The sequence below is a fragment of the Hippoglossus stenolepis genome, chromosome 5 (assembly GCF_022539355.2).
Source record: "Hippoglossus stenolepis isolate QCI-W04-F060 chromosome 5, HSTE1.2, whole genome shotgun sequence".
Taxonomy (NCBI): domain Eukaryota; kingdom Metazoa; phylum Chordata; class Actinopteri; order Pleuronectiformes; family Pleuronectidae; genus Hippoglossus; species Hippoglossus stenolepis.
Genome location: NC_061487.1, coordinates 15,202,299 through 15,223,317, shown reverse-complemented (window position 1 = coordinate 15,223,317; position 21,019 = coordinate 15,202,299). Strand labels below are relative to the sequence as shown.

General features: G+C 41.4%; 1 protein-coding gene across 1 annotated transcript in view; it reads left to right on the top strand.

Annotated features, from left to right (window-relative positions):
* The first annotated feature begins 1,161 nt into the window (after positions 1-1,161).
* roraa (RAR-related orphan receptor A, paralog a) overlaps positions 1,162-21,019 on the top strand; it is a 181,838-nt gene continuing 161,980 nt past the window's right edge. Inside the window, exon 1 of the mRNA XM_035156670.2 lies at positions 1,162-1,497. Coding sequence (XP_035012561.1) covers positions 1,344-1,497 — 154 coding nt within the window. The 5' untranslated portion in view covers positions 1,162-1,343. The remainder of the gene's footprint in view (positions 1,498-21,019) is intronic.

Genomic DNA, 21,019 nt, shown 5'->3' with positions numbered 1-21,019 from the left:
ATATGTTTATATATAGCAGTTTTATTATATTGCTATAAGGAAATTATATTGATATATTTATTGATATTGTATTATTGCCCATCCCTTGGTAATACTAATGTTTGACCTTGTAGGCTAAAGCATAATGCATATTTAAACGCTGCATGTGTTTAAAGAGACACAGCCATGCTTCTCTTATTGACTAACTTTATGAGTTTATTATATTTTGGCTGTGGTTTTTATGGCTGTGTGGACTATCAGCAGCCAGGACCTGTGCTGGGAGGACAGGACCATGTCAAAGTCCACGTGCACTGCTCCGGAGGGGCGGGGCTCCGCCTCTGCAGCCTGTCTGCTGATCACATGCAGAAAGCATGGTGTTTGTAATTGCTGCGCAACAAGCGGCGCATGGCTGCCGGTTCCCAGCGTGACGTGTGATGCTTTGTCTTGAAGAGGGTTTTTTTCCCTCTGCAAACTGCTGTCAATATTCACTTTAATCAAGCAGAGCGGAGGGTGTTCAGGTTAGTGTGTGAGGAGAGGGGAGAGAGCTTTCATCAGCTCCGGCACACACTGCTCTGAAATGCAGTGCGCCCCTCCCACAGGACCGGTGGAGACGATGATGATGGTGATGGTGATGATGATGATGATGGTAATGATGATGAAGGGCTCTCTGAGTGTCCCTGTTTGAATTCTTGGACATGAAAGTAGTTTTATGATTGTGAGTAGCCCACAGGCTGCAGCCAGGAAGGGGCATCCACACACTGAAGGAATCTGCCATAAATTATTCCTCAGTATAAACTTGCAAACATCCTTCTTCTCGGTGATTATTATTATGAGGATGAAAGTAGAAATTAAGCTGATTTCAGAAGAAAGAAAAAATAAAAACCCAGTGTTTTCATATAAATGTATTATGGCCACTTATAAAATGGTCTGGATCATGTGCTGATGCATGATATGATGTATTTTCACTTTCAAACTCTGCAGCAGCTCATAAGGGATATTTTAAACAATTTGTCCAACTTGCATGCAAACATGTAGAAAACAGCTGATCGACGTTAGACAGTAATAAAACATTATAATTTCCATGTAAAGCTGCTGCGGGTCGATCAGCATGGATTACTTTCAGGCCTACATCCATTCTTCGGCTATTGACAACCTCTCCCTTCCCAGTGTGCATGACTGGAGCTCTCACTAGCGCTGCTAGTGGACAATCAGACCTACACACCCACCCCTAGACACACTCGCATTTCTCATTTCTTACTTCTAGTCTAAATTAGATAGCAAGGCGTAGGGTCGGAGCTCACAGATCACGTAGAATTAGTTTCCAGCATTAGCGCTTAGTTCAACAGTAAAATCCGAGATTCAACATGGAGTCCCCGCCAGATCCAGCGAGCGATCCGGGCAACAGCGCCTCGGAGCCGGCTACCCCGGTCAGGGAAACCCCGGTAAACCTGGAGACGCTCCGGAAAGCGGACCATCCAGCCCCGGTTCGAAGACAGACCTGCTCCAGCACCAACAGAGGTAAGTGGACCGCGTTTCGCTTTGGATCACACGCCGACCGAGGGGGTTATTCATTAAAAACATCAAACTTCAAAATGAATTAAATCGCTCCCCCGCATAAATAACAGCGCACTGCCTAAACCCAGCAAACCACAGCAGACACGGCTTTCGGTTTAGTGCCACAGCGGCTTGTTTTTCTGTGTTTTGGGCCGTTCGGTGGTGCTGTGCCTCGGTGTGTGTTGCTGGTGCTCCGGCTCCACTGACAGCTCAGATCATAGGGGGGGGTGATACGGTCCCAGATGTCACATTTACTCCCGCTGCAAGATAAATCAATTAGCCAGCAAGTTAAAAGTGACCGACAGGAGCTGCTCACGGTGCCGAACGCAGGCCAACCTGTGCGCCCCGACGCGTCATTGTCAAAGTGGCGAAAGTGAACTTTTTGGGAAACTGCGGGCCAGGGTATCGATCAGTCCCCCTTTTCTTGTTCTGACATGTCCTCCCTCCACTATTCGTGATACAGCACGCACACACAGCGCCGTCTGGCTGGCCGGATTGTTTTTTATGCATCTCCCGCTAACACATCCAGCCTGTTCCCGTGTGCCAAAAGGGGAAAAAGACGCCCCAGCAGCTGTAATTTGTTTAGCGCCAGCTCTCAAAACACTGTTGCGAGCACGAAGGCGCTGCAGGGCCGGTGCGACTAAGCCTCCACATGACCACATAACAATAACAATCAAAAATAAATAAACTGTTATATCACGTAGCCTCATCAAATAAAGTGTGTGCGTAATGCTGCTGAGGAGCATTTTACATGATTTATCCACCACGTCCCGTCCCTGTTGTACAGTACAGACAGTATTTAACCACACCCCCTCTCGGCTGTCTTTACTAACCGGGCTCATCCAAGTTCAGAGAAATACTGATTTCTCTTTTCTTTCTCTCTGCTGATTTCCCGACGAGCAGAGAAGCCGTAACGCGCTACGGCGAAAAACGGCTGCAGACGTGACAATTCATTCATTGCACGGGGGGTTTTTCTTGTGTGTGCGCACTCTTCCTGTGCGCAAGGGTATATTTAGAGTGTGATATGATGAATGTGGAATGTAAGCTGGTTATGTAACAGGTTTAGCCATAAACAGGCGAGCAACCGAGAGCAGAAATCACCATCGCGTATCTTTCCCCTCACTTTCACACAAAGAGTTCAGCCCCTTCCAAGTCCTCCTGATCACCACAGGTCCGTTCAATTCAATAAATAACACGAAGCGGCTGCAGCTGTAGCGAGTATTTACACAGCAGCAGAGGGGAAACTGAGTGACTTTGTGGGCTGGCACAGCCACACAGCACTTATGTAATCGCGGGGCAAAGACAGGTAGTTGGGAGGCTCCGTGGATTGATTTCTTTTTTCACAAGTCTGACTTTGAGACACTCCTAACCTGCTGACCCATATTCACCCCACCCTTTTATGCACATGATTAAAGTGCGTCTGGGAAAAAGAAAGACAGGGGGAAAAAAGAGCGCCTTTGGTCTGTTATGTAATTCTGAATGGGTGAAAAAAAACATGTTCGGTGGGACAACATCTGCTGCCTCAAAGTTTCCTTGCTCTGAAACTTTATTCTGACCTTTTCTCAAAGAATAGGACCGGTTGTTGAAGGGTTGACGTAGAAGAAGCCTGGAGGAAAAGTTTGGGGAACTTTTTAAAAAACTTATAGCTGGTAAACATGTGTGTAAAACTGCTCTGATTTTATCTGTGCAGTTCAAATCCTAATGTGAAACATTCCAATGACCTAGTGTATGACGTCTGCTCAATTTTCAAAGACAAATTTTTTAATAATAACTTTCTTGTACAGTTTCATATTGTAACATCAAGCTATTGTGCTCTGCCGCCTACTGTAAATACTCTTAAACATGTTGGAGTGTGTTTACACAGTCAATATAATGCCGCTTCAACTGACCTTTCGGTGGACCTTTATTTGTTTTAAAATGAACTGAAGTCATAATTTAAATGGCAAGTTATCTAAGAGATAAAATATACAGGGATATTTAGAATATCATGGAAGAGAGCAGGAAGATAGGCTAAGAAATGATCGCTCCGTTGCTTTATTTAATAAAGCATTCATGTAAAACTACAAGTGTTCCATTGAGGAGTAAACTGCACTTGGTTTTTTGCAGTGCCACAGTTCAGCGCAGGATTCCTAAAAAAAATCAAACTATAAAAAGGTCACAGCAGTGAAACAGACTTTCTAAGACATTGTTTAGGATTACAGTTCAACGCTCAGACAACACAGCGTCTGAGAGGCGACAGACACTTGCTCAAGCGCAGTTCCCCCCTTTACACCAGCTGTATTAGACTTTCTGTAGATGCACATTTCTTATCCTGCATGCAGAGCGTTTACTGTTTTTAACCCTGAGTGCTAATACCTTTTTTTTTCTTTTTTCTTTTTTAAGTAGAAACGGCTTACTTCAGCAGAAGCTGTGCTGTAAGACATGAGCAGGTCAGAGAACAGGCCTGGGAGGGCTGTAGATATCATTACTTGAAAGAAGAAAGGGTGTTATTTTCATATAGCAAGATCCCTCAGTTTGCAAATTTGGAAACAATCAATATTAATGGCTTGGTTATGTAAGGTGGTGCTCTCTGCAGAGGCTGGAAACCTCACAGCCGCACAGGGAAGCTCCGGAGCCGCAGCCCTGATAGGAGCTCCGGTTTCCTGGATCCTCTGTTAACATGACTTTGTTTGAGTATCAGTGCCGTGTGTGCATTTGCGTATAGTACTGTGTTAGTATAGCACATCGGCCTGTTATACAGTGCTTGGTTTTGTTATTTAAACTGGTGGAATTTAGGGCTAAAGCATAAAATAATTGAAATTGTAGAAGTCGTCACCAGGTTTAGTTTGATGTTGTGTTCCACAGTACTGCAGTGTGTCCTGCTTATTAGTCTCCCTTAGTGTCATATCTACAGTCTATCTCTTTTGACCTTTTTCGCACTAAATACCAGCTTTCATTCTATGATGTCATAACATTTAGTGCCACCGTAGATTTTCCTGTCATGCATCTTTGTTATAATTTAAGGAAAAAAGATTTAAAAAAGGTTAAAGTGATGATTTCTTCTCACACAAATAAATCTCACACGACACGGCACATTTAAGTAGCTAATCTGAACTAGAAAGGCACAGGAAACAAATATTCAGTCTTCTCTTAATGAACACCTAACCGCACCTTCATCTAGCCATTTTATTTTGGGTCAAGTGAAATGTGATCTCTTAGCTGGAGTGGAAGCATTTATTTAGTTGTTGTTGACACAAGACGGTGCAGGGAAACAGAGGCAAAAAAAAAAAGAGAAAGGTTTTTACACAAAATCTCAGAGAGCTCAAGGGTTGGCATGGGGCTTGCATGCCACTCGAGTGGACAGCAACATTATTGAGGCTGTGGCATTCTCGAATTCAGTGAATCAGGGCTCCCTGCCCGCTGGAGAGCATGAAGATACAGGTACAGGCTTATAGTTGAGCCTTCAGCTCGTGCAGAGCCGGGAGAGGAACTCCATTTGGGTTCTCTTTTTTTCTGGGCGACTGCCTATAGCAATATGGAGTTTCAGTCTGCCTACGTTATAAATTCTTTAATGTGGCTGCAGTGATAATTTCTTCAGCCCTTCTATTGGTTCCTGTCAGACAGTTAACATTGTTAAATGTTAACAATCAGCCTATTTGAAGTCAAAATACAGTATTTGATCAGTAACCTCTCCTTTGGCTAACAGCACCAAACACCAGTCAGTGTAAATGATTAAACATAAACAGTATTTCTTCTCATGTACACTGAGCTGTTGCGTCAACGATTACATCCTTTCTCAGTTTAGACTTTGGCAGCACTATCTGTGAAAAAAAGTTCTGTTATGAGCCTCAAAGGTCAAATTACATTTGAGCGGCATTGTTATTATCTAAGGAGGATGTACCAGTGAATGTCAACATAACACCAGGATTAGTAGTTAAACGAGCACTGATTTAGGCTATGTCATGTCATGTTTGCAGCACTTTCTTCCTCACTAACACTCCAAAATAATAAATAAAATCTATAAACTGATTGTACGGCTCAAATTGTACTGCATATTTATTATGTGATTGAAATTAAAATATATATTATTTTATTTAATCTTGCTCCCCTCTGTGGATTTGAATATCTATTGTAGTATCTGAATATTTTTATGTCACAATCCAATTCTTTTTCTTCAATCTTTTTTAAAAACTGGTGCAGCTTTGTGTGATGCATCTAAATATTCTGTCCAAGTGCGATCTTTGATTCTTTTAATAGAAGGTTTGTTTTCATTTTTTAAAATGTCTTAGTTGTGATATAAATATCTCAGTTTCACTTGTAAACCCATTATTTTTGTTTTAAATTCCACCTCGATAGCCTGCATTGTTGGTAAACATGTCAAACTTAGCAAAAGAAATAAAACACATACAATAAATTTTAGGAGACCTTGTAAACTAAATGTTTTTGGTAGTGCTCGTTTTTAAATAGCAGACATTTGAATGTTTGAGCTCCACTAGCCTGAGTACAAGGCTGGAAGTCGACTGTTATTTTCTTGGTCAGGCGGCTCTAACCACTTTGGTTGAGTTTAATGTAGCAATGCAGCCTCTATGGCGTGCTCTCTGGATTTTAAGATTTCTTTGTTTTTTCATCCCTGGAGCATAACATTTTCAATATCTGTCATGTGAAGGGTTTGTAAATCATGTAATAGGTCTGATGATGTGAGGTGGAATGCTGTATTTGGTGGAAGGGAAGTGGCATGAAAGGACTCCTGTGGATTTTATTGTAGGAAGCTGCTTTGTAGACGAACTGTTGGTCCCTCCCTGCCAGTGAAAGTTTACACACTGACAGGACGCTGCTGTTGGCAGGCAGGCAGGCCATTGCCTTAGCTCGCACCTCACCCATAACTCCCTCTATAAATCTAAACATCTGGACCAGTAGTTTTAAGGCTAACCACTCGGAAATCTATAGACATTTATATCTACTTTGTGCAATTGTGTTTTTCTGATTTGTATTCTGTGGCGCCTTTAATATGATGCAGAAAACTTGATTTACTGAGGTTCAAGTGATTTGAGTCCATGTGCTTTCAATCAGTACAGGAATTTTTTTTCAAGTGCAACGGTTGTACAAGTTGTTAACTGGCGCTGGCACGTTAAAAAACGTTAAACCGCTCAGGATTCGCTCAGTAGATGCTGAGCAAAAAATTTAAGGATTTGAAAAAAATATTTTAACAAAACCGTACTACAGGGACACATTCTGCAGATGTTGTAGTGTGTGGTAATATATATTTTAAAAATATTAATTGGATTTTTATTACAGGCAACGCAGTGCGAAGCCTAATAGGTTATATTAATTAAAGAAAAGTTTGGAAGTCAAAGCTAACTTAAACCAAATATCAAACTTTGTGCCTTGCGGGACAGTTTATTTTGGAGTTTGAGTCACCAGTGGCTTAACTGGGGCTGGCGAGGAAGTTTCAGCTGGTGACAGACACCAGATTTGATGTGAAATCTCCAGTGGTGAACGATAGCTCAGATCTATGGCCTATTTACAGAAGTTTGTATCTTAGATAGAAAAGTCTGAATAGTAATGACCGGAAATACTCCAGATGCATTATTGGAGGGCGTTAAAGGAGTCTAAATTTAATGTGGTACACTGCGACCTAAGTACTGGCGTTGTGCGGCTCTGTTTCTCTTTGATATGAAAAGGGCCTCTCAGAAGAGGCCTAGAGGGACAGAAGTGGTGAGAGGGGCCTAAAGGATCACTCTGAGGAATTCTTATGCCTCATATAGGGCCAAGCCTTTCACATCTCCCCGAGTGTTGGAGGGTGCAAAGGCTCCCGAGCAGGTATAAGCCCCTCACATTAAAAATCCCAGCGCTCAGTCAGTAGCTCGGACCAGCTGTATCTTTCAAACCATCACCCCTTTAACCTTTCATCAAAATCAGACCGGACACATACCGTACGCTCATGCTGCTTCACATCATCTGTGTCAAGTCATGTAAACCTAAAGCACTCAGAGAAAATATATATTGTTAAACCACTGATTCCTCACTGTTTAACACAGGCCGCAGAGAACTGATGTGTTAAACACTTGAGAGACAAATCAGAATGATCTCCGTGCCACGGAGGTTCCCCCCCAGACGTTATGTGCATGTGCACTCTTTGAAACAGGAAGAGGTTACGTTGTAAAATCTAAAGTATGTTATTCAAACGGCACACCTCAAGAGCCTCTTAACCATTATTTATCGTGCTTTCCATAGGCTTAATGGCCCTCGTGGCAGCTCTGTTGTAAAGACTCTGTTGAGAGCAGCGATACAACATCAGACTAAGATGAGAGAGGAAATATCTGTTGCATATTGTCGTCCGTCCAGCACCAACGAGCAACAGAAGAAAGACTGAAGAGTGTGTGCTTCCTCTTTGGTTAGAGTAATAAAAATGTAATTTAACAGTGTCATCTTTTATGCATTCACACTGTGTATTAGTTATACATAGACTAGAGGAGGTGGAAACTATTGGTTTTGTTTCAGTTGAAGTCTGGAGAATGTGTGTTTTTACTTTTTTTTGTAAATCTCTGCATTATTTTTTCACTGAATGTGAAGTTGCTGTTTTTCATCTGCTCAATGTAAAACAGTGTCTTCAATCCTCCAAATTCAATAAATTAAAATCAAATGCAGAGTTGCAGGAGCAAAGCAAGTTCAAGCGTGTCGGCTCCGATTTGCTTAGGCTCTGTCACATGAGATACAGTAACAATATTGAGGAATAGTGTAACACGCATATCAGGTACTCTGCCGTCATTTCTGTTACATCAGCGCTGCATGAGACTGTTACTTACCAAAGTTTATTCGTCACCTGGAACAAACAAAAAACTTTTGGAGCTAAAAAACAACTAGGAAATCAGTGTCATTTCTGTTGGCTTGATTATTTATATTGGAATAACAAGTGCAACTTAATCTCATAAATAAAAAAGGGAGAGATACGGATCCGTCCCCTCCAGGTACTGCCGCCACTTAATCGAATTAGCTCCACTCTCAGGCTTGACGGGCTCTTCAAACACCCCTGGTGACTTCTGAGTGCCGATTACAATCAGCTACTATTTTCAGCCTTTGATTAAAATCTTGTGAGGTTGGACAGAATTTTTTTTTTCCAGAGTAGAAGCAACTAATTATTAACATCGCATCCCATCTCTCTCTTTTTTTTTTTTTTCCTTTACCAGTTATAGAGGGCCATTTGGCTGGAGTAGTTAAACAACACCCACCAGTATTAATCATGTTGAATCACTCTGTGGGAAACTATTATCTCATACTAGTTAATGTGTTGTCCAAACAAATATTTTTACTGAGTCAATGTTTTTATATGAAACAAATCTAAGCTTATCAGTTGTATTTGTTTCACACTGTAACATTTAGTCTGTTTGTGGTGAATTGTTACTCTGTAGTCTTTGTGAAATAATGTGGTTGTTCATGTAGAGTTTTTTCATGCAGCAGACGACAATAATGAACACAACTCCTTACACTTCAAATAATAGAAGATGATCACAATTGTTTGCGCCTCACACAGTGTGTCACCGAATCATAACGTGCCGACAAAGACAATTCTGCTCTTTTGTTACTTTTGAAATGGCGACGTTTGAATGTGAAAAAGTCACTAATGAATATTTGGTTCTGGCGTGTGTCTGAGGATTGATTGCTTTAGGAGGCGTGTTAAGAGCGCGGCACGATGGGCCTCAATCAGCGCGCTGCCGTGCTGCCTTCTGACAGTGATTGAACGACACTCTTCTCCACGTGTGATACACGAATCCTGCTCTCGTTCGCTGACAAATATCATCTGTCTGATCAATCAATATTTGGGGCTTTATTTTACTAATGCAGTGCTTAAGAGGCAATAATTAACGTCATGCTCGGTTGTTAAAAGCCTATTTTTATGTGACAGACAGAAATAGACGTACAGAAATAGGCAGATGAAGGCCTTTGGTTGATGTTGGTCCTGGCATATTGAGCAGACGTTCCTTATACGCTGAACTATGAACTTTTCAAGAACTTGAAGCTTTTCTCATTGCACGATGATCTGTTGCTTTCAAGTTATGTTAATGTACCAATCCAGAGTTATTTTTTCTCCACTTTCAACAGTTTTCGTTTTTGCTGAATGCTAAATACTTTTGTTCAGCCTTTTGTTGAGGTTGTAACTTAGTTTGTGTGGAATTGAAATATAGCATGAAACGGTTTAACTGAGGGAATATTCATACGATGTCATCTTGTGTTAAACAAGTGTGGCTTGTGATGCTCATTAATTTCTGCTTGCTCCACTTGCGGTGTTTGGGCTCTCTTCGCTGGCTCAGTGCCACAGTGTCTTCTGAAAGAGCCACTTCATCTCTGTCAGGGGCAGGTGGAAATTTGCTGCACACTTCTAATTGGACAAAGTGCCTTTCAAACTCCGAGCCATCATACACCAATCGCATTATCATACAGACCAGGTGTCAACAGAGGTTTCCACCTCCCTTTTCCCCTCTTGCTCTCCGCCGCGTCTTTGGGTCGACTCAGATTCTCCCTGTGCTGTGCCGCTTTTCAAACTCTCCGCCGCCTACTGGCCCGAGGCATAATAAGCCTTGTGCAGATTAATTACAAGAAAGCGCACTTGTTATTTTGACTTTTATTGTATACTGTAGAGCAACATTCAGACAAAAACATCCTCCAAATCCTGCGTGATCAAAGTTAATATCAAGTAATTTGATTCGTATTTTGCCAGCTGAAGATCTTTGCGCAGGTCCTTCCTTAGTTCAGAGCCTTAAATGGTAATAGCCTGGTCATCTTTACTCTCAGACACAGAAACATTTGCACCAGCCATAAGCAGAATCTGAGGCTGCAGGCGAGCTCACAGGGGGCTTTAAGGTCTGCAGTGTAGCTCGGGGCCAGACCTCACCGCGCTTTGTAAAAAAGGTAATCGTTGAAATCGTCAGATCAGTTCTTCATCTAACAGGTAACCGGTGAGAGGAGCAGCACTTTGAGTGATGTTATTTTGTCCGTCTGGTTCAGTTAAAAGCATAACTGCTGAATTTTGAATGAGCCAGGGAAGTGAAACAGACTAGTGATTGATGTCAGAAAAAAAAAATTTGTCCAAACATGGCGAGATAAAAGACTTTCTATTTGTATCATTACAGATTAATTATAGAAGAAGCTCAAGTGCGGAAAAATGAAGTCATGTTTTAGATCCCCATTTTGTTTTCTGGACTGTGAAGTGAAACCTGGAATCGGATCGTCTTTTGTCAAAACACTCAGCTTGAAAATGAGAAAAATAAAGAGACATGTTCAGTGCTGATGCATTTTCAGGCTCTGGCCTTTGAGAGTGCATTTGTGTATTATCAGTGCAGCAGTTACAGCAAATATTTTCTGTTGATATGGAAAGCGGGGGGGCATGTACATGGGAAATAAGATAGGGCATAAAATTTAATATTTAGGAGAAGCACAGGTAATGTTGTTTAAAGGATATGAAGTAAGTGTATAAGAGGTTGAGTACAAGCTGAAGTTATTACACAGTTTTTACACACATTTTTTGTTTTGACGTGACCCACTATTGGTAAATTGGAAGTTGAAATTTACAAATATGAATGAAGTTGAAGAAATCTGAATGAAGATCATGAAGTGCAAACCTCTTGAACACATTTACATGACAAAATCACATCATAATATATAAAACCTGTGAAATACAGCCACACTTTCGACAGTTTAGCTTTAGGCATTTTGTGTCGACTCGAAACTGGCGTAGCTACCAGTTAACTGAAGGCTTCCGTTACGTGCTGTCACAGCCATGTAGAGAGTGTGTTGCCACCAGAGTCACTATAATGTTAACCAGACACATGCTGTGATGTTTATGTTGCCTTTAAAGACGGCAACTATTTCAGAAAATAGCGGAGGTACCAAAATGTGGCACAGGAATCTGCGTTGTGATTCAGTCCGGTAGTTACCAACTTTGTATGATTTTGGTACCCAACCTTACTGACAACTTTGCACCTGGATTGTTTCTACTCTCACTCTTGTGGTGGAGCACTGTTGAGAAAGCAAAAGTTTAGAAATTCAGAGAAAGAACCGCAGCAATTTATCACAGGGTTTTTTTGAGCGTTGAAAGGCTCAACCAGTTGCATATAGTGACAAATACTTTATCACTTCTCTGTCCACACACTGGGCAAACATGGCAAAATTTTGGCATACTGAATTGCCTGTCTTGTCTGCATGTCATCAGCGCAGATGTATTATCATGTGCTGATTTGATTCTGGGCAAAGGAAGGTGGACAGGAGAGATTGATGATGGTGTCCCCAGTCAGACAGATAACACCTGATTCTGCCTGCAGGGGGTTGGTCTGGCACACTCCTCCCCCTGCACCTCAGACGCTGCGCTGAGGAGGTGAACCGTTCGTTCACTCGGTGCAAATTCAGGGCCACATTCAGAGATGATCCCAGGACGATTGAGCCAATGTGGCCCCCGAGCACTCTGCGCCACATGATCCATGCATCAGCCACACCTGGGAGAAATCCACACAGGCATGGGGGTCATTTGTTTAACACAGGTGCATCATGTATCTCCATGCACTCGATGCACACATGGTTGAAAGCACGCTCAGACACACACGCATGCCCGATTGCACACAGATACACAAGTGTTAATGAAATGCCGTCTGCGCACATGGCTTTTCAGTGTATTGGAAAACTGTCAGCAGTGCAGCACCTTTTGTTATGACCTGATGTTTCTGTCACTTATATATATAAAATTGTATTTCAAAAGTGTGTACTTGAAGACACACTGTTGAAAGGAGTGCACTGAGGTATGACAGATTGCAGCTGTTTTTGTTTTGGAAGCAGCTACTTAGTATTTTATAAGTAACACATATATTAAACTAGGATGGCACTTGGTAGACTGCGTTCCTCCTCCAAAGCCCAACATCCCCTTATGAAAACACATTTAAATCAGATCCTGATATTCATTTGGATCTGCACCAGATTGCGCATATTCATAAAACAGTTCCCTCAATGTGCCTTTTTTCCCCCTTCATGATTCCACCAAGTTTTGTGGAAATCCATTCTGTAGTTTTTGTGCAATCCAGCTGACAAACAAACCACCCAATAAATTTCCACACTGATATTCCCAAGATGTATTTCTTCCCATTGATATAAGAAGTTAATCAATTGATAGAAAAAAATTGATAATTATTTAAAAGTCTTTTTCCTTCTAGGGATGGGTGATGATTTTCAAAAATATAATTTATATAGAATAATTCATTGGTTTATCGTATTGTCTTAAAAAAACAAAACAAAACAAATGTTCTCTTCCACCAGCGCCTGGTAGTAAGTAATTTGTTACTTTGGTCAGAAGGTGGCAAAAATACATTCAATCGCCATTAAACAACAAAATAATAAGAAGAACATGTTTCTATCACGCACTGGAAAACAACCTGTGTAGTGACACAGCCATTGAAATTTAGATGCTACAATACAAACGGGAGAAACATGCAAAGCCAAAGATGACAAACAGCCGTCCAAACTTTCTGTATGCGGGATAAAAAATAAACAAAGAGCAAAGCTGTGCAAGCTAGCGTGTCAGAAGTCCACCACAACTATGCATGCACGGTCATTTGAGAGCTGTGTGTGTACGTGTGTGTGTGTGTGTGTGTGTGTGTCTTTGACTTATGGTCAAATAGTTACAGAGGTAGTGTTTTTGCTTGAAATGTCCATCCCCATCACCAAACACGAACTCCAAACTGTCTCTCTGGCTCCAGTTCTTCAAATAAAAGGATTTGTCTGTTTTCATCTGCTTTCAATAATTGAAAGCTGTGTAGTTTGGACTTGTTGGTTAGACAGAAATGCAACTTGAAGAAGGCTCTGGTTAAATTCTCAATATTTTCAAAAATGTATATAGACTAAACAACTATTCAGTTAACAGAAAAAGTAATTCAACACATGAAGCTCATGTGTTTTGAAGTGCAGAATAAAAAGAGTAGTAATCATATTGGCATCAAGCTTAATTATTCCCTGCTCTGACTGTGCCATATGAAAAAAAAACAAAAAACACTTCTGATGCTGCTACATTATTTGTTACCATTATTTACCAAGCTCAGTAACATCTGAGTGGCTTATGATCCCCACGTATCAAAGTATACGCTGCTACATCCTCAAACAGACATACAGAGGAGCAAAACAAATTGTCTGTTTTTTATTCAATAACAAGGCATGCAGCACAGGTTCCCAGTGTGTGAAGCAGATGGTGAAAGGCTAGTGTATAATAGATCTCAATATTAACTGCAGCACATGCTGGGCGTGTTGGTGGATGGCACACAGCAGAGTAAAAGAGAAGGGATGACCTTCTGTCCCATCATTTACCCCCTTGTGCCCCCCATACCGCTCTCAAATTACTTTGTTTTAGCCAATTAAAGCAGCCGGCTGAGCATCAAGCAGGCTGCCATTTTTCGCTCACCTGGACCCATGTGACATTATCGTTCTGTCATTGGGAGAGATGGCCGTAAGTGGGAATCTCCAACGTGGCACAGTGCCACCTTAGACCCCACAGTGTTCACTGAGATTAATGCAACGGCTGTCCCTCCTTGCGAGGATCTCAGGATCTCTCTCACCTCATTGACGGCACAGCGCACAGCTCCTCACCGCATGAACCAATGAGGAAATGACTGGTGGTGATAACAGGGTCCTAAGCAGACAATAGATGGACAGTGAGGGATATTTTTTGAAATGCCTCTGGTGCAGAAAATGATCCGTTTCTGAATGTGCAAGGAATCTATTGTCGTCAAGTTGCCTTGTCGCTGATCAAGATGGCATATGCTGAGAAATGGCTCCCCACCCAAATCCTTTAATGGCTCAATAATAGAAAGAAAGACAGCAGACACAACAATACCATGGCATGGGATGAGTGAAGGACTGGAGTATGTGGTGTTTAACAGCCATACGAGCACAGATTATGTGCTTGAAGGGGCTGAATTGAGTGCCAGCAGTGACAGTTGGGCTGGGAATTGAGTGTGCCTGGGACGTGTGGCTTGACTCCGCTCGGAAACACCACTGGGTCCAGGGCTCATCTCTGTAGTCCTCCCCCCCCTCTTCCCGTAAAGGCATTGTGGCCTGTCGTTTGCTCTGCTTCACCGGGGGAATGGACGGGCCCCTGCTCCCGCTTGATGAGCACTCACTAATGGCTGCTTCTTTGAAAGCTGACGGGCCCGTTTGAGGAGGAGTGTCTTTTACTTCTCTCCAGCTTGCCTTGGCTTGGCATTCATCAGGCTGCCTGGCTTTGCTGTCCTGCCCACATGATGGTACGCCAAGGGGCTGAAACGTCTGTCATTTGTTTTACTTTCAAATAAAAGTTGATGATTTACCAATAAAAAGTAAAAATAGGCTTTTGATGATGTCTGGAGGCATATGGGGAAAGTGTTGCAATAGCGACATTTTCAGCACTTTGTCAGGCTGGAAATAATAAAAGACTAAATAAATTTGTCTTGTTACTTTTTTTTTAGCTCCTCTGATAAAAACTGTATGGCCACAGTTTTCTGTAAAGTGAGAATAGAAAGCGATAGATATTGAAATATGGGCTCGTACTCGAGGCTGCATTACATTAATTTCCCCAAGCTTCTTTATCGTCTGATTCTGTATCAGTTCTTTGCCAAAATGCATGATTTCACGAATAAAAAAACACATACACAAGCAGTTGCTTCCGCCGACATTCCTTTCTAATTTAAGAAAAAGGTATTTTTACTGTGTGTCTGCACAAGAAGGACTCCAGCAGCAGCAGAGCAGCACATACAACATATTCTTAACACAGCTCAGAACTGTGAGGTCTGTAATAACAAAATAAGCAGCTGGGTTTGAAATCAGGCCCCTCAACAGTTTGCATTATACTGGCTGTTAATCCTTTATAGCTCCAAAATATATAGAAAAACTAAACAAAAAAACAATGGCAGTCTTAAAGGTGAAGGGTAGGGTTCTATTTTTATGAAGACATCTACACTATGGATGACGAACATGATGTCTTAGCGCCTCATGGATCAGTAAAGCTGCCAGTTATCAGCTGCGTATCTTTCTCTTACCCTCGACCGCTGCCCTGTCTCTTCACCCCAGAGGGAGCCGTTGTTCCTGTTGCCTTCCTCCTCACTGGCGTACCAGTCTCCAGCTTCTGGAGACTCCATTAAGAAGTTGGAGTCGTCCTTGGAAATCTCCTCCCTATAACTTCTCCTGTCTTCGCTCACTGTAGTACTCTCTCTCCCACTCTGTTTCACGTGCGCTCCTCTTTTTTTTTTCTTCTTCTCCCCACTTGAAACTAGGGCGAAGGTCAGAATGGCAAATTTGATATAAGAGCCGACGTGCTTCCGTGGAGCACCTTGTCAACTCAAAACAATAGGTGTGCAGGAGCTGTTGTGCCATATAAAGAATGTACGCATATTTCCAGAGAAATGTCCTCCGCCAGACGTTCCCAAAAGAGATGAGAACATTTGTCTGCATACATTTTTACCGGTCCTGGCACAGTAGAAAATGGAGGTTGAAGTCAAATGAATTAGTTTAACATGTGGGCAAATAAATTATTTCACTTGGGAGATTGAAAAAAGTCGTCCAATTTGCATGTTAGAACCTTTTATCCTTGTGATATTTGATTTGGTCATTAAACGCTCAAACGGACTCTTTCACTGGTCCATTGTGTTCAGCTCGTGTTCTAACCAAACATATAATGTTACGGCTTAATCAGTCTGAACATAATGTCTATGAAGAAGTAACAGATGTCAGTAGTTGCATAATGTCAAGAAAAAAGCAGCTGGCCGTGGTGTTTTACAGCGGTGTGATCAAATAGATTTAATTTGATCTGAACTCTTTGCCTCAGTGCGATCACTGAGAGGCCGAGCCCACAGAGCAGAGAGTGTCATGGAACAGGTCAGGATGAATGGAGACAAGAAGCAGTCACATCCCAATATGCAGGTCAACTGTGCAGTTGTGTGTATTTTTTACTCTGATGGAAGAGCCAAAGTAATGAGGGCATGACAATAAATCAAGTGAGGTTTTTCGAGGCAAAGGCCATTCATTTTATTCCTAGACACAATCTTGAGGTATTTGGAGAGACGGAAACACAGAAGAGGAAAAAACAGAAGCTGGAAATGGATGGATGTTAATATAACTGCTTTATTCATTCCCATTGTCAGAGATCTGTGCACCAACCAGTTGTCGCCGTTGTCACAGGCAGTTTCATCTCAAATTAAATTCATTTGGATATGACATTTTAATTGGAACACTATTCCCATTAATTGAACAAATTAGAGAGAGTCTGTTGGGGGAAAGGTAATCTCTGGGAGAGATGATTTGGAATTCACAATTTAGAATTAAAAATCAGCTGCTCGGCTTTGTTCGTGTGGCAGCCAGTTTGCGGCAGTGCGCGCAGGCAGAGCGTCTCGACGGCACTCAGGGCTCACATTGTCTTCATTAAAAGCGATTAAGGAATAGGTCAATTTAGTGCGCTTGGCTGGCTGGAGCTGTGCATTTCCTCCTATGAAATGTCTTTGTCTTCATCTGCCTGGGCTCTGTGGGCTCGGGCAGCCACTCGAGCAGCAAATGTGATCCGTCACTATTTTATGCATGTTTACATGTCTGATTGAACATCAGTGAGTCATGGCGGTATCATTTAAAATGTTGTCATTGGGTTTTTATTTGTGTGTGCGCACATGTTTGGCTTTTCATGCTCCTCTGCTGTTGTAGCACGCATGCCGTCTGGGTGCTGATGACTTGCTGTCTGATTAGCACTGAAATGTGCTGTTCACCCTGCAGCTCCAACTGCTGTGCACCATTAATTACACAAATAAAAATTGCCTTTAAGTATGTGTGGCTGATTCCATAAACACATGTGGATACAGACATTTTCTCCAAATCAAACATGAGGTTTCTGTGATGGTCCAGGCTGAGTGAGTGGTGCTTGTCTAGGGCTGGTTTGAGGTTTTTAACCACTGTTTTTCATTTAAATGATTCAGTATTCACATCTGGAAGTTGGGAGCATTGTTTGAACCGAGGTTGATTTCTTTTTTACATTGTTTCCATTTCATCCAGTTAGTTTTGCTTTCACATTGGAGCACACTAAAGACTTAAGGTATTTTTATGTTATCATCACCTACGTGGGCTACGTCTTCCTGTACTTGACATTGATTAGTTTGTAGACAGCGTGCGGCTGATGTCGGCGCGTTGTCTCTTCAGCCTCTTGCATTTGCTTTTTTAAATTAAAGGTTCAGTGTGTAGAATTTTGAAGTGTCATGTTGCAGCTGAATACCGCTCACCTCACCCTCCCCTTCCAAGCATGAAAGAGAACCTGTGGCAGCCTTCAGTTGTCATAAAAACTCAAAAGATGTTTAGTTTGTCCAGTTTGGGCTACTGTAAAAAAACATGGCAGCCTCCTTAGAGAGGATCAGCTCCCAAGGTAAATATAAAGTATTTAAATATAAAGGGCTCATTCTGGGTTAAAGACAACAACAATTCGTGCAATTTAGATGAAACACACTAGTGAAAACATCAATAGGATTATTTTATATTCAGTTTGTGCCAGTAGATCCCTTTCAACTGAATCTTACACACTGAACATTTATTTTCTTTTGAATGGAGGAAATGTGTAAATGTGCTGTGTAAACGTTCCATTTCTCCCCATTAACTTGTTTAGAATAGAGCATGTTACATTGCAGTACTTTGGAGGTACCCAGAGAAACATTATGTATCAACTCTTTTATTTCAGAATTTCAGGTGAGGTTGACTGGCAATTTGGCCGGGTGACAAAAGCCTGTGCCAGGAGGAACCAGGTGGAGATAAATGTTGCACATATGTCGTCAGATTATAAATAAATGTGCCTATTCATCCGGCGTGTGCAAGGAAAAAAGAATGTAACAATATCAAGTTTGAAATCAGATATGTACATTATGTCCCAGTTTTTCAAAAATAGAGAAAGAGAAATCACTGTTGCTGTGCTAATATTTGCATTACAACTTTGCTACAGGAGCCCTTTGAAATTTCTGCTCATTGTGTTCCGTCCTATTCAGATCATGTGGTTTCTCAGCTACCACTGTGTTGTGTGTCAACATGCACCATGAGCACTTGTGACCACGGAGCCAGATGCTTAGTGTGAACCTTGGAAATGAATCACAGCCCAGTTCTCAAACACTGACACCATTTGTTTGTGCTCTCCAATAGAAATAATGTTCAAATGTAATTTCTCATAATGCTCTGAAATTGAAGGAGGTCTGATGTTTCTAATATAAATGAGGTAATGAATAAAATGTAACGCAAAGGACGTGACTGTTCTGATCCTGCAAAGTGGCTGAGAGCCCTAATTGGAGCTCTCTGTAGTAAAATGTGGAGAGAGAGCAGAGGATAAGGATGCAAGGAGGAAGGAGAGAGAGCCAGAGCCAGACAGAGGGGGCTCCTAGATAGCGGGGCCAGGGGGAAAAAGTTCCCCCCATGCTTGTCAGAGTTTGAGCAAGTTCAAAATTGATGGAGCCCACAGGCAGCTCTTCTAATTTTAGTTGAAATCACCTAAGTGGTTTGGCTAATTTATCCCGGCTCCTCGGCCTCAGCCCCTGGTTTCTGGCTCTCCCCTGCCTCCCCCTCCCCTCCCAGATATATCCACAAAGCGTGAAGGTACCAGGAGGTGACAGTGGGAACAGAAGGGTATTTTGTGCCCAGCTGATTTGCCGAGCACTGGGTGGTTTCAACCCGTGTCATACATTTGGATATTGTTTGACCCCTAATGACATCGCAGTTTCAATCATCTATTCTGTAAAATGATTTATACCTCCCTGTGTTTAATGGGAAGAGTGAAACTAAGTATTCAATTTGAACTGCATGAAGGAAAATTAATATAGTCACTGATATATCTGGTATTTCCTGATAATGTTTTATATTTCATATTTCTGGTATGAAATTTCTTGATAGATATTTAGATATAAAAATGGAATATCGGGAGATGACAATCATTTAAACTCTTCTGGAGATTTTATAGCCAGCAAGTGTGATTTTGTAAGATGATGGTCTGCCATTCTGAACATATTGAAACTTAAAAGGCACAGTCACTGCTTTTAAATGTTCAGTTAGTCAACTCCCTGTTGTCTGCTGAGAGAAAAGTTGAGAAAAGGAGATTTCAAATGAAACTTAGGTTGAAGACAAATTGTCATCATAGAAAAGTGATGAAACGTTTTTTTTCTTGTCTTTTAGGTGAGAACTCAAATGGCGATTTAGGAGCCTGGTTAGCATATCGGTGCCTGTCGAGGTTATTAAAATGATTTTAGACAGTCACATGGTGAAACCAGAGCAGGTTGTCCAAACACGTGAAGTATCAGGGTGACTGAAGCACATCAAAACCGTCAGATGTCGAGAGCTTCTTGAGCGCGAGTGTGGAGCGGCGTGGTTGTGCATGCCAAGATGTTGCTTATGTTTATCTGATGCTTGACTCGAGAGTTTGTGTGGAGTAATTAGTGTCACACTTGCTCTGAGGATCCTCTTCATCTTAGAAAATCAATGAAATTGCTCACTGTCCATTACTAAGTGACAGCTCATAATAGAGGATTTAATGATGTTAAATTACTGCAAGTGTGTTTTTGTGTTTAATAGATCTAGTAACAACAAATGCTAACATTTTAGTGAGGTTGTAAAATAAACAGATTTTGGTTTAGAAAAAAGCAAACGTGACCTGATATAAATTAAGATATAAAGTTATAAAGCTGCTGTTTCTTATACAGCAGATGTTTAATACAGTCTGTCAATGGAATTATTAACCTTAAAATATAATGCGAGACATTTCAGGATGTTCAAAAGCAGATTGTGTTAGCAGCATGAAAGAAACAGTGAACTGCACATCAGGCCTGTGCACTCATCCATTCATGAATCAATCATTTTGAAAGAAAATGCAGTCAAACCAGGAAGGTGAGAAGATGTGGCAACTTAACTTTACTTTTGATGAAAAACACTCAAATTAATATTTACGAAAAACTTGCCGCAGCTTAATGAAAAACAAATTAAATATTAATAGATTTTTGGTCTTTGTGTGGAGCAGGTTAACCCCAGGTTTATATTTATCACAAGGCAGCACTGGGCTGTTATGTATACTATTGGCAGCTAGGATTAGTTATGTATGAAATATTTGTGATGATATGCATTTCAGTAACTGGAATTAAGTAGTTATAGATAAGATTTCACTCTTTGGCTATATCCACTGATGATATAAATATTTCATGTCATTTCTTCCTAATATAAATAAATATCCCAATGTAAACAGTTAGTGTTTCCACGTGTAGGGTGCTTTCTAGAAAAAAAAAGGCACAGTTTTGGGAGCAGTGAGCGAGAGATGTTTGCAGTCTTGTGAGCGAGCCAGCAGTTTTTGGCAGATGGATGTAGGGGTTTTATGTGCCAAGCACCTGGTCAAACTGCAAACAATGAGGGGCTTATGGATTCTCTTTATCCAACAATGACTGAGATGATACCTAGAATGTTAGAGCTCTTATGGGCCCTTTTAAGAAGTGCTGATGCACAATAATGC